Source organism: Cyprinus carpio, chromosome A18 (genome assembly GCF_018340385.1).
Source record: "Cyprinus carpio isolate SPL01 chromosome A18, ASM1834038v1, whole genome shotgun sequence".
Classification (NCBI taxonomy): Eukaryota; Metazoa; Chordata; class Actinopteri; order Cypriniformes; family Cyprinidae; genus Cyprinus; species Cyprinus carpio.
Genome location: NC_056589.1, coordinates 4,872,572 through 4,887,030, shown reverse-complemented (window position 1 = coordinate 4,887,030; position 14,459 = coordinate 4,872,572). Strand labels below are relative to the sequence as shown.

Below are 14,459 nucleotides of genomic sequence, written 5' to 3'. Positions count from 1 at the left end.
TCCCTACACCAGAGCTCGCATGTCCGTTATTCTTGATAAAAAGTCACGTTGTGCATTTGAAACGGGTTTGTTGTACAGTAAAAATCAGCAAGCTACAAAACGTCAAGGCTGATTGGTCGTTTTAAAGCATGTTCCTCTAACCAGCGCTGGCTGGTGACCGGTGGATCTAACATTGCGTGCGCCTAAAGACAGGAACATGCGTAATTTAAAGGGAAATATTTTTATATCACTATCTATGCGAATGTGCATCTCAAGCACATATTTATGGACAAGGCATTTCTTCCTACAGTATATCCCATAATTCCTGTGATCTAGCAAAGACAAATACATGTGTGATGGAGAAGGAGGTATAGGAATAAAGGTTTAGGCAAGCTCAGCTGTGAATTTTAAGGATACCAAATGTGGATGTGCTGGTGGTCAGAGAGGGCAAGTTGGGAACTAAGGAAGCCTCATGCTAAGGATCTTGGGATTGGGAGCCATTAATGCGTGCGGGTGTCTTGTAAACCTTGCTATCCTGTGATAAACAAGCGTTTCACAGCTGAGCTCTAGAAAAACGTGCTGATGTACAGTCATGGATGAGTTTGTGGGATCTAATAGTCAATAAACTGTTTGGTTGTGTGAGGGTCTATTAGCGGCTCAAATGGGATTGGTGTTTGGTGTTTTCACACTGGCTCCAGACTATATACGTGTGCTAGCACAGGATGGACATGTGGTGTCTCCAGCTCCTGGTGCATCGAAGGGTGGCGCTCTAGCGCTTGGTCTTCAGTATCCAGTCGAACAGGCTGGGCACGGGCCGTCCTCTGTGCTCCAGGTCCTGGTGGAGCTGACAGAACTGAGCCACAGCGCTGAACAAGTCACCAACACGCCAAGCCTTCTGACCCGCCAACTGCACCACTCTGTGGAACTGAGAAACAAACACACGCTGTTCAGTTCTTCATGAGCCGTGATCATCTTCATCAACAGTCACTGCAGTTATACCAGTGTTGTTTTAGTTTCCTTGATATTTTGAATTCGATTTTATTTCTCACTTTATTTTAAAGTAATGTTTTTTTGTTGTAAAAAAAAATCTATTATGTAAGAAAATATGAACAAATGTCTTTTCATTTTAGTTTTAAGTAATGAAAATGCTTTTTTCAGTTTTAGTTAATGATAATTATCATGTATTATACAATTATGCTTTTTTTGTGATTAACTTTTTATTCAATTTTAAAATGTACACATCAGTTTTGTTATGAAGCATACATGTTAGCAGTAACATACATGCATATTTATGCATATGCATACACCAACTATATATAATTGGCAAAGCCATGCAGAACAAATGAAGGAAAAATACACTATATGGACAAAACTATTGAGACACCTGACCATTACACCAACAGGGACTTTAAGGGGGACATCGATTGCAAAATTCACTTTTACATGGTGTTTGCTTATAAATGTGCCTTTGCAGTGTGTGGAAACAACCACCTTACAATGATAAAAATCCAATCACTTCTTCTTTCTTTTTTTAACCCCCAAAAATCTAAACAGTCATAATTATGAAGCCATTTTGGCTGCTGACGGACTGTCTCGTAATAGCATATTTCCATATGCTGTGCACTGTGCACCATTTTCTCCACACTCGAGCAGCTGTAGTGACAACAATGTCTCGTAAGCAATGCAGTCAGGCAGGAAACATTCTCCTGGTATCTAACAAACCCAGACTCTCCTCACTTGATCTCATTGAGCTCTTCAGAACAACTCCTTTTTTATATACATACTGTATGTTTGCACATATCTAGGTGCTCAATTTTATACACCTGTGGCACTTAGAATGTGACACCTGAATTCTATATATAGAATGTGACACCTGAATTCTTTTATCATTTATAAGCAATAAATGATAAAAAACAGCATCAACTTTGGCTTCAAAATGCATGTTTATGGTATGACTGTGTGTAATTTGTGTTGTTGAACAAAATGTGAAAGTCTCCTCAAGTGATGTTAACCACAAACCTTATTTTACTCACAAATCGAAAACTCCTATTCTTAAAACCCATTAGAAATTCCAGAGAGGATCCATGCTAATTGTTTTTCAGGTTTTAGGACCACAAACTGCACAGCTCTACACCCCTAGAGCTTTGATGAAGGACGCAGTGACGAAGGGCTCATTCCTTTGAAGGGCTCAAAACACCACCTCCATGCACTACACTACACTTTCTCTAAAAACAGTGTTATCTGTGCACTGTTAAAATGTTTTGAAATTGTATAATGCAACATTGTAGTCACATGACCTAACTGCATTCATGTTTGTTTTCATCAGTAACATGAGAATAATGTCCCAGATGGATTTCACAGTCATTTATTTAGAATGTTCTGTTCTGATTCTGCAGGATGGATTTAAATATTGTAAAATGTAAGCAGTGTTTACTCAGTTAACCACAGCTCAGAGTATTAAACTCTTATTGCTAGCTGTCACTATAATCAAATTATAATCAAAACATGGATAGACTGGAGAACTTTACGCATGAGAAGCGCTGAAATCTGTGTAGCATAGATTCTTGCTTGGACCTGGTTAGTTATTCTGACAAACGCATGACCTCCATTGGTCCTCACCTTAGCGAGATTGTGCTCCTGAGTCTTTCTGAAGTAGAGTGCTGGCACGCCGAGCTCAGACGCAGCGATCCACTGCAGCGTCGCTCTCAGTTCTCCATCCACACACTCTGAATCCATGTCAAAGTTCAGCACCAGGAGCTCCCGCTGACAGCTGCTGCCGGCTGTGGACAGACCCGACGTGACTTCTGTGAGACAAAACCAGACCGCTCACTTTCAGCCACTTCTGTGCATGTAACTCTGTAGATTTGTGTAGATCTAATATTTTGCAAGCAGAATCAACTGGAAAGGCAAGAAAAACAGTTGCTGGTGTAGAAATGTGCTCCAACAAACATGCATCTTTCAACCCTCTGGTTCTATTTGGTCATTTTTAGATTGAAAAATTTTATTTTAATATTTTAATTTTTTGTTTTTACTTCATTGGCATGGTTCGAAACTTGTTAAAAGTTTTGGCACTTGCTATGTGAACACTAAAAAAAGTAGTTACACGAACTGTTCGCAGTCAAAAATACAGCATTGGAAAATAATGGGAAGTAATTATCATCTAGTGGAAATGTTTGGTACTGCACCCAAACAAAATCTATAAAAAGCTAATTTTTGAGGAATCAACCAAATTTGGAACACATCTTGTTAGATTTATAACTTTAACTCTTTCCCTGCCATTATCGAGTTATCTCGTCTTTTACAAGAAAATGCTTCCCTGCTAAAGACAAGTTTTTACGGCTTTTCGTGTTTTCACTGTTATACACTTGGGGGCGCTATTACACATCTTCTGAATGAGTACAAAACCTCCTGAACATAAACAAAAGAACAGGACGGAGAAACAAGTGATCTCTTTTATAAAAAAATAATGTGATCATCAGCAATAGACAGCATATAAATGAAAACTGCATAATGTTACGGAGTAAAATGTTGATCCAGGAAGTGGTATGTGGCTGTGCAAGCTTTGGAGGTGTTGATGGAAGCAATTTACTGGATTTATGCTTTGATAATCATACTGAATATTATCCAGATGTAGTATTTGATAAAAATGAGATTTTCTCACCTTTTTGCTCAAAATTATGCATTTTTTATGAAACCTACCTATATTCAAGATATTGATAAAAAAGAATGTTTTAAGCTAGAATAAAACAGATTTTTATGTTTAAAAGCAGAGTCTCTGATCTTAATTTTGGTGTATTGCATATTCAAATACTAAAACAGCAAAATATACTGGAGACCATCAAATTTGAGTGAAAATCATCAAAATTGCTGCCGGTGGCTGGCAACTTTTTTCAAAAATGCTGGTGGGGAAAGAGTTAATTTACTCAGTTTTAGAGTAAAACATCTTTTGCAAAAATATTTATTGCATATCAATTTTAAAAATAGTATTTTTGTACATTTTTCATAATAATAAACTCCTAGAAGTTTTTTTTGTTTCACTTTTTGAACTATATTTATTTTATTATTTTGTATAAATTTTGTATAATATGAATCAGGTTTTTAATCACATTTTAGTAACAATATTTTTATATTTTTTTTGTGGATGTACCAATTATGATACAGGCTTTGCAATTTTCTGAGATTTTATTTAAATGAAAAATTTGCATTGTAAAAAAGGCACATAATTAGTATTTTAGAATCATTGAGATACTATTATAGTTTTTATTAAGTTTGTTATAGTTTTCATTTTTTTATATTTTATTTTCATTTTTAGTTTTTTGTTTGTTTTAATAATTTTGTTGTGTTTTTGTTGTATAATTTTTATTTTTTAATGTCTAAATTGTTTTAATGTCTATATTGTTTTATTCATTTTTATTTCAGTTTTAGTTTTTTATTCTAGTACATCAACATTATTAAAACCAACAAAAATATAAAAAATATCAAACTGTTAATAAAAACTAAAAGTGACAAAATATTAGTTTTAGTATTTAATTTTATTGCAGTTAACATTTATTTAATTTTAACAAAGTAACAATTTTTTATGATTTTATTTTAGTTTATCATAATAATGATTGTCTTGATTATCTTGATTGTAGACCCTGAATCTAAACAAATTATGGTATGTTTCGTCGTAACTATCAGCAAATATGCAGCAGTATCACTGGCTAATAGAACTGATGTCAGATCATATTGTGATGAAATTACATTTACACCCCTAGTACTTATGCATTTCAAATTCAAATTATAAAATCAAAATTTACGGCAGGTCGAGTTCTTTACGAATGTGGATCAGTGTGAATAATAAAGAGCTCACGGGAAATGAAGAGAGTGGGGCTTAACATTCACACAGTCCACTGTCTCACCGATAATGGAAAGGTGGGCTAATCTCTTCTCCCTCCCACTTTTCTCGAGTTTGAACATTTTTCTTGTTTTTTAGGTTATCTCTTTAAAAGCAATTCAAACTGTTCTTTCTTTTTATTCACCTCAGTAATATTTATTTCATCATGGCATATCTATCATCCTCCTCAGCGCTCTGTGAACGTAAAGATCTGTTCCAAAATGAATCTGTCCTCTGTTTTCTTGCACTATCACACATCTTCCCATTTTAAGACTCTCTCCTCATCCCTCCATCCCTCTCCCAGCAGGATGATGCTTTGCCTGTCAGCTCCTGTGTCTGAACGTCTCTTTTGTTCTCCTGCATGTGAATGAGTCATTTGTGAGGTGTGAGTTTGTGCTGGCAATACAAAAGTCTCTTTCGCTCTCTCTCTCTCTCTTTAGACTTGAGAGCATCTGTCCGTCTGCCAAAAACTAGAAGCACACTGAGCGAAGAGGGGCAGAGGGCAAGCAATGCTGCTGCAGTAAGACTGTATGCTGATTCAAGAGACGAGAGCACATGTACTGTAGCTGTTACCCAGATAGAGAGGTCAAATATTAAAGGCCAATCAAATAAACAGCAGAGAGAGGAATGCATAAAGGTCACGAGCAGGATCATATGAATCACAACAGGGCTATACAGTACCACATTTGTGCTGGCAAAAAATATGTGCAGTGAGTCTAATGCTTTGCTTTTTCAAAACCCTGAGTGCTCAAAGAGCTGTGCTGCACAATTTTAGGCAGAGCCTAAGAAACAGAAGAGTAGAAACTGAGATGATCTAAAAAAGAGGATATATATTTCTCCTGTAATAATTTATAGCACACCAGTAGGACACTTTCCACTATTAGGCTATTTAGATCAGAGGTTGACATATGTGGGTTCTCCAGTGGTCTATTCTTAGACCATTAGAAATAATGTTAATAAAACAGGTTAAAAAGTAATATTAGTTCCCCAATAAATAAAAAATAAAACATTTCTGACCTTACTCTTTTGTGCATTCTGCAATTTTAAATAAAATACTTTTCCCTACAAGCCAATCTTTTTAAATTAAATTTGGTGATGTTCAGTCTTTTTGGATCTATACACTACACTTTATGGATCTTTATGGAAATGAGAACCATTTATGAAAATGTCAACCATACTTTCTATGATAACACTTTTTTTTTCCGTTAAAACGCATACTCTTACTTGAATTCAACATGAAGCACAGCTGTAAGTGATCGATATCTTGAAAAGTTTCAACATTATAGCCCTTTGATTTTTCAAACACTGCAATGTAAAGCTGCACGACTTGGGCAGAAAAATAGAACTGCACGTTGTCTGATAAAAATTGCTATTTAAAATGCAATTAAAACACACTCCAGGTTTCCTTGTTTGTAGGAACGCATAGTATGACACAACAATAATAATATTAATAATAATAATAATAATTATTATTATTAATATTATATAATTAGTAAAATTAATCTTACTTTCCTAACATTTGATTGTCATTAAAAAGTATTTAAGGAAAACAATATAATAGAATATATATCTATTTTTTTTTACAGTGTAAAATTACAATGCTAATATTTATGGCTCTTTCGTCATTTTCAAATGTCAAAGCATCAAGCTTTTGCTTTGGCAGAAAACTGCAGGGAGCTCTTAAAGCTCCTCTTTGTTGACAACTGCTGAAGTGCTTCTCAAGCATGGGAAGATGGTTGGCACATGTTGTGTTCCCAAAGACACGTTAAATGACCCAAACTCAGAGCTGATGCAGAGATGGCTTCATGTGGAGCAGCATTTACTGTGAAGCGAGCCACACTGAGATGCTGCAAACACCTGCAGATCACGAGCTGCTCATGTGTAAAGCAACACAGTGCCATGCTTCACTCTGAAACACATAGCAAATATATTGATTTAATTCATTCACAGCCTTTGCGTGATGCTGGTTTTATTTTGACTAATCTCGCAGCCTATTGCAATGCGGTCCAACATGTTAACTTTTGGCTCAGAAGCGTTCTGCCCACTCATGCTGCCCCCTCAGACTTCAGAGCCAAGTGCATTTGAATAATTACATTCAGTAACTCCCAAAACCAAGTTCTAGAGACTATCCTATCTCACATTTGCATGAAGAACAACTAAAGTTACAAAAATGTACCTCATCAAGGGCACCAAGTGAGCCTCTGGTGCCCCTTAAAAATCTAAAATCCTCATTCACAGAGAAATAACATGAAGTTCACTCTCGAGAACAACATGTAACATTTATAGAAGAGATCAGACTGACAGAAAATGAGAAATGCAAACGGATTCACACTGAATACATTAGTGCAGAAGTGTGAAGAGCAGTGATAGCATGATTTCCTTTCAACTCCAAACACAGTTGTGAAGTTCCAGCCATGAATGATCTTGCATTCAAATATGTATGCGTGCATGCAGAGGGTTGTAAGAGGACGTATCACTCACCGTCCGTCTGATCCTGACAGTGTGACGCCTTCCTCTCTCTCTCCTCACTGAACAGAGACACTATCATTATCATGCTGTACAGAGCAATGCTGGCCATGTTCCAGTCGCCTCATACAGCCTTTCAGGGGCCACTCATCTAATAAGAGCTCAAAATAATAAATGACTGAAGGCTTTTGGCGACAAAGCCCATTGCAACTGCCCATGTTTGAGAACGTTCCCAGACACGGCAAACTGAGCACATTTACATACTTGTCGAAGCAGCTATCGTTTTAATATGACAGAATGTGATTCAAGTTTGACCCAAATTTCTTGTCCTCTAACTGTGGCCATATCCTCAGGAGGGGAGCTGCAGATGTAAGGTTTGGACAGCGCTCTGGGTTATGGATGAGTGCTTGACAGCCATTAGCTCTGCTGCTCTGAGCAAGTTTCTCTAAGCGTGCCGCAGTTAGTGTGTTGCTGTTGGATACCTGATTAGGTTGCTGGAGATGGAATAGTCTAGAAAGCCCTCCAGGTCTGCCAATCCCAGACTAGAAGCACTGCTGTTTCCATTTCTGAAACACAGACATGCACATAAAAAGATAAATGTGTACATGTACACTACCAGTCAAAGGTTTGGAATAATTATGACTTTTTAATGTTTTTGAATGCTTTTTACGCTCATCAAAGTTGCACTGATTTGATAAACAACAACAACAAAAATAATATTGTGAAATATTTTTACATTTTAAAAGAGCTGTTTTCTATTTGAATACATTTTAAATGTTATTCTTGCAACGGCAAAGCTGAATTTTCAGCATCATTACTCCAGTGTTCAGTGTCACATGATCCTTCCGAAATCATTCCAAAATGTGACCCTGGAGCACAAAACCAGTCTTAAGTCGCTGGGGTATATTTGTAGCAATAGCCAAAAATACATTGTATGGGTCAAAATTATTGATTTTTCTTTTATGGCAAATATTATTAGGATATTAAATAAAGATTAGGTTCCATGAAGACCTTATTTTTGATTAGTAATATGCATTGTTAAGAACTTCATCTGGACAACTCGAAAGGCGATTTTCTCAATATTTAGATTTTTTAAAAAAAAATTTTTTTTTGCACCCTCAGATTCCAGATGTTCAAATAGTTGTATCTCGGCCCAAATACTGTCCGGTCCTAACAAACCATACATCAGTGGAAAACGTATTATTCAGCTTTCAGATGATGTATAAATCTCAATTTCAAAAAATTTACCTTTATGACTTGTTTTGTGGTCCAGGGTCACATATGCTAAATTTCTGCTCAATTATTATTGGCCCTCAATTATTAATAATGCGAATTTATATCAATGTTGAAAACAGTTTAAAATCCCATCGGTCACAATAGTGACCGTAAAAAAGGTTTTCATTTAAAAAGCTCTAAAAACCTTACTGGCTGATGTTTTAGTGCATTTCCTGCAAATATGGAAAAAATAAAGGGTCTCAACCAAATATGTGCAGTGATGGTTAGTGCAAACTGTCACATGACCAGAGCAGTTTAATTCTGGTTTGCACCATGAGAAGCTCCAAAACGAAAGGCTAGTAAAGTATGTTAACAAAGATATGACAAAGATTTTTGGTCCACGTTATCTTTAAGGTGTCTAGTATTAATATATGAATTCACAATAATTCAGTTTTTTTGAGTAAACATGTCGATGGTCACAATATTGACTGGTGGGATAACAGTGAATTTAGGTAGTATACAATATAAATCCAATTGCAGTTGTTAGTGAGGGTTGCACTAAAATGTTGCAATGACAAAATACTGCACTAAATGAAAAGTTCAAATGTTTCAAATAAGTTACAATATTGATGTTGTTATACTGGTAGCACTAATATTAAAATTTGATGATATATTTTAAAATAAAGTAATAATTTTGAAACATGCTGATGGTTGTACAGTGTTGTATAAGTTTTTCTTTATGTATAATAGTAACCCTAGAATGTGATCAAACTGTTTAAAATAGCTGGGCTAAGACATATAAAAAAAAATTTGTGACTGCAGAAATGTATTAATTCAGTATACACATTATCCCACCGGTCACAACTGTGACTGACCATAAAACACAATTTTCCACACACTTTTCAAAAAAATTAAATAAAAATAAAATAAAATAAATAAATAAATACAATTATAACTGATTATTTCAAAGGGTTACTAAGTACACGTCCTTTGGATATTTTCATGTCTGGGAAAATTTTTGGATTTAATAGGTTAATATTTTTTTGTCGAAATCACACACACACACGCACACACACACACGCACGCACACACACACGCATGCACGCACGCACGCACACGCACACACACACACACACAAAATAGTATTCTTTAATGAAAGTTCAGAAGAACAGCATTTATCTGAAATAGAATCTTTTGTAACATTATAAAAGTCTTTACTGTCACTTTTCATCAATTTAATGCATCCTTGCTAAATAATAGTATCAATTTATTTCTTGCCTCAAACAAAACTGTTTTTAACATTGATAATAATCAGAAATGTTTCTTGCACATTAAATCAGTATATTAGAATGATTTCTGAAGGATCATGTGACACTGAAGACTGGAGTAATGATGCATCACAGGAAATAATACATTTTAAAATACTATATTCAAATAGAAAACTTAATTTTTTTTATTATAATAATATTCCACAATATTACTGTTTTTATTGATCATATAAATGCAGCCTTGGCTTCTTTCAGCAACATTAAAAAGTCTTAAAAAGTGTTCCAAATTTTGACTGGTGCTCTTTCTCTTTCTATGTTTCCTCTTGTTGGACCTTTAAGGGTGCGAACAATGCAGAAGCTACTTATTTTCTCAGCGATGAGCACTAAGCTGTGGACAGCAGTGGGGCTTGGAGTAGGCATGAACATTAGCATGAGATTCATTAGCATGGACATCACCGGCAACTCACTGCCAGCTGATGACTATGAACGTGAGACACCTGTGCCCATACCGGCAACAGCCGGGAGAACAAGCAGAGAGTAACCTTTCCCTTGGACAGGGCGGAAAGACAATGAAGTGGGGGTTAAAGCCAGATGGAGGCGAATGGCCGGATACCCAGACTCGGGTAAGTGAGGATGGCGTTGAGTTGGCGCAGGTTAGGAAGTGTTGGTGAGCGTGGCAGGCTGGGCATGATTCAATCAGCAAGAGGGACTCACACACCCATTACATCCTTTTCATTCTAGAATCAACAGGATGTGACATATGGCACCTGCCTGTCAGTGCGAGGCACATCCTGTCAGGACTTTAAGCACTGGCTGCAGAGTCTTTGGGCGAAAGCTCTGCTCCAGACTCCAGTCATGCTGTCAGAGCCATTTACTCACACAGCTGTGCTGGACTAGACTCGCAAATGAAATCTCTCTCACTTCTGAGAGTTACACTACCTCAGGCACTGGCTTAGGGTGTGTTTATACGTGTGTGTGTGTGTGTGTGTATGGAAGGAAATAGACAGATGTGAAAACAAATAGGTCATTCCTGTTACGCAGATCATTTTCATGTCTCTCAAATATAGCTTAATACATAGCATGAAATATTAAACTCACAATTTGAAGATGGAAATCATATTAGTTGTATCTCAATATCACAGTTAAGTTTAAATCAGTGCCATTTTAGTATCAGTGAGATACTACGATATCCTATTTTATACTATGATATACTATTTTATAATTATAGTTCTATATAGCGTCATTATAAGCTTAAATTATATTTTGCTTTTGTTTTTATTTTTACATTTTTCATTAAATTTTTAGTTATTTTATTGTGTTTTTGTGATTTTTATGTGTTTACATAGTTTTAATTCAAATGCATTTCACTTTAATTTGAGTTAGTACATCATGTTAAACTAAATGAAAATGAGAACTGCTGCCTTGGCAACTACCTGAAATAATAAAACATTTTTTTTTTTTAGTCAAGGCTTATTTAATGTCAAGTAACAAATATGTTTTTTAGTTAACCACTGTAACCCTGGTTTAAATGAATTGCTTTTCTTATTTGAGTAGATTTCAGCATATACTGTAAATAACATAAAAAATGGGCAATTTATTTATGGACATATGTCAGGTGTTTCTTCATTTTGTTTTCACTTCTCCGATCAAAAGGTTTCAAATAAATTCAACTTTGCTTCCACTTTTGTAATAAGTTCTTATTGACATTATCTTCTACAAAGACGAAACGCACACAGACAGGTAGATCCATTTGCAGTGTTTTATTGGGGCAATCCAAAAATCATAAACTTAGCCAGGCAATGGTCAACATCCAGGTAATCAGTCCAAAACAAGAAACATAGACAACATCAGAAACACGAAAAACCAGGGAACCAGGAAAACGCAGGGTGACATTCAACAAGGACTCCGTAACAAAGACAGAACAACCAGGGTATTTAAAGACAGGTGCAAACAAGGTAAGTGGTGACAGCTGAATACAATGAACAGTGATGAGCAGCTAAGGCTAGTGGGAAATGAAGTTCTGACGAAGATGACAATAAGGGGAAGTGAGACCTCTAGTGACCACCCAGGGAGACACAGAACAGACACCGTGACACTACCCCCCCTCTAAGGAGCAGCTTCCAGATGCTCCTCAGAACCAAATAAGCACAAAACAAAGAGACCAGGAGGGAGGTGGACTGGTGGAGGCAGAACAGGGGGAGGGATGGCGGGCCAGGCCCGTGTAGGGGAACTGGGACCGGCAGCGATGGCTCCGCTGGTAGCCCAGGTGGCTTGGTCAGATCAGGGGGCCACGGTGGACCCGAAAGTTCAGGGGACCACGAGGGACCAGGCAGTTCAGGTGGCCACGGTGGACCCGAAAGTTCAGGGGACCACGAGGGACCAGGCAGTTCAGGTGGCCACGGTGGACCCGAAAGTTCAGGGGACCACGAGGGACCAGGCAGTTCAGGTGGCCACGGTGGACCCGAAAGTTCAGGGGACCACGAGGGACCAGGCAGTTCAGGTGGCCACGGTGGACCCGAAAGTTCAGGGGACCACGAGGGGCCAGGCAGTTCAGGTGGCCACGGTGGACTCGAAAGTTCAGGGGACCACGAGGGGCCAGGCAGTTCAGGTGGCCACGGGGATCAGTCCATTCTCGTTGTGCAGACGGCCAGGGAGGAATTCGCCATTTGAGTGGCCCGAACGGGAACCTGCCAATCGGGGGGAGCCAGTAAGGAGCAGGCTGTGGCGATGGCCCGGTCACGGCATTGGGAACGGCATCAGGAACGACCTCAGACAAGGGCACCGCCTCGGGAACGGCCTTGGACACGGGTATCGCCTCCGGAGCCATCTTGGGCCCCGCATCGGCCTCCGGAACATCCACCGCCTCTGGAATGGCCTCAGGAAACGGCATCGGACCCGGACACCGCCTCGGGAACGGCCTCAGGAACGGCCTCAGGAACGGCCTCAAGAACGGCCTCAGGAACGGCATCGGACCAGGACACCGCCTCGGGAACGGTCTCAGGAACGGCATCGGACCAGGACACCGCCTCGGGAACGGTCTCAGGAACGGCCTCAAGAACGGCATCGGACCAGGACACCGCCTCGGGAACGGTCTCCGCATCGGACACCACCTCAGGAACGACCTCGGCCTGCGCATCGGCCACCGCCTCGGGAACGACCTCGGCCTGCGCATCGGGCACCGCCTCGGTCTCTGGGAAGCAACTCGGGCACCACCTTGGTCTCTGGAACAACATCGGGCACCGCCTCGACCTGCGGAACGGCCTCGGGCACCGCCTCCGGCACCGCCTCGGCCACCGCATCAGGCACCCTCGCCTCGGCATCGGGCACCGCCTCGGGCACGACCTCGCCTGCGCATCGGGCACCGCCTCGGCAACGGGCATTGCATCGGGAACCAACCTCGGCCACCGCATCAGGCACCGCCTCGGCTCGGGCATAGCCTCGGCATCGGGCCACCGCCTCGGCAACGGGGCACCGCCTCGGCAACGGGCACCGCCTCGGCCATTGGACATTGCATCGGGAACCACCTCGGCCCACCGCATCAGGCACCGCCTCGGCATCGGGCACAGCCTCGGTCTCCAGAACCCACCTCGAGCCCCGCCTCGGGAACCTCGGGCACGCCTCCACTGGACGACAGCGGCCCCGCTCGGGAACGTCCTCCTGGACGGCAGCGGGCCCGCTCGGGAACGTCCACCTGGACGGCAGCGGCCCGCTCGGGAACGTCCATCCATGGACGGCAGCGGCCCCGCTCGGGAACGTCCTCCTTAATCGGCAGCGGCCCCGGGAACGTCCTCCTGGACGGCAGCGGCCCGCTCGGGAACCACGAGGGACTCGGTCTCTGGAACCAAACTCGGGCACCGCCTCGGCCTCGGGAACAATCATCGGGAACCGCCTCTGCCTCGGCCACCGCCTCACCTCGGGCATCGCCTCGGGAACCGCCTCGGCCACCGCAACGGGCACCGCCTCGGCAACGGGCACCGCATCGGGCACCGCCTCGGCAACGGGCACCGCCTCGGGCATCGGACATTGCATCGGGAACCACCTCGGCCACCGCATCAGGCACCGCCTCGGCATCGGGCACCGCCTCGGCAACCGGGCACCGCCTCGGCAACGGGGCACCGCCTCGGCAACGGGCACCGCCTCGGCAACGGGCATTGCAACGGGAACCACCTCGGCCACCGCATCAGGCACCGCCTCGGCATCGGGCGCCGCGGCACCGCCTCGGGGCACCGCCTCGGCAACGGGCACCGCCTCGGCATCGGACATTGCCTCGGGAACCACCTAGGCCACCGCATCAGGCACCGCCTCGGCATCGGGCACCGCCTCGGGCACCGCCATCGGCATCGGGCACCGCCTCGGCAACGGGCATTGCATCGGGAACCACCTCGGCCACCGCATAAGGCACCGCCTCGGCATCGGGCACGGCCCACCGCCTCGGGGGCACCGCCTCGGTCTCCAGAACCCACCTCGAGCCCCGCCTCGGGAACCTCGGGCACGTCCACCTGGACGACAGCGGCCGGCTCGGGAACGTCCTCCTCGGCGGCCCGTCCTCCCTGGACGGCAGCGGCCCGCTCGGGAACGTCCTCCTGGACGGCAGCGGCCCGCTCGGGAACGTCTCCTGGACGGCAGCGGCCCGCTCGGAACGTCCTCCTGGACGG

At 41.9% G+C, this 14,459-nt stretch overlaps 1 protein-coding gene across 3 annotated transcripts in view; it reads right to left on the bottom strand.

Annotated features, from left to right (window-relative positions):
* Window positions 1–686: 686 nt before the first annotated feature.
* Window positions 687–14,459, bottom strand: part of LOC109109287 (A-kinase anchor protein SPHKAP) — a 118,845-nt gene continuing 105,072 nt past the window's right edge. For 2 of the 3 annotated variants that reach the window (XM_042774825.1, XM_042774827.1), the window contains 4 exons: window positions 7,804–7,887; window positions 7,337–7,383; window positions 2,599–2,783; window positions 687–904 (listed from right to left, as the gene is read on the bottom strand). In XM_042774825.1, coding sequence (XP_042630759.1) covers window positions 749–904; window positions 2,599–2,783; window positions 7,337–7,383; window positions 7,804–7,887 — 472 coding nt within the window. In that variant the 3' untranslated portion in view covers window positions 687–748. The remainder of the gene's footprint in view (window positions 905–2,598; window positions 2,784–7,336; window positions 7,384–7,803; window positions 7,888–14,459) is intronic. The other variant, XM_042774826.1, reaches the window with a different exon arrangement.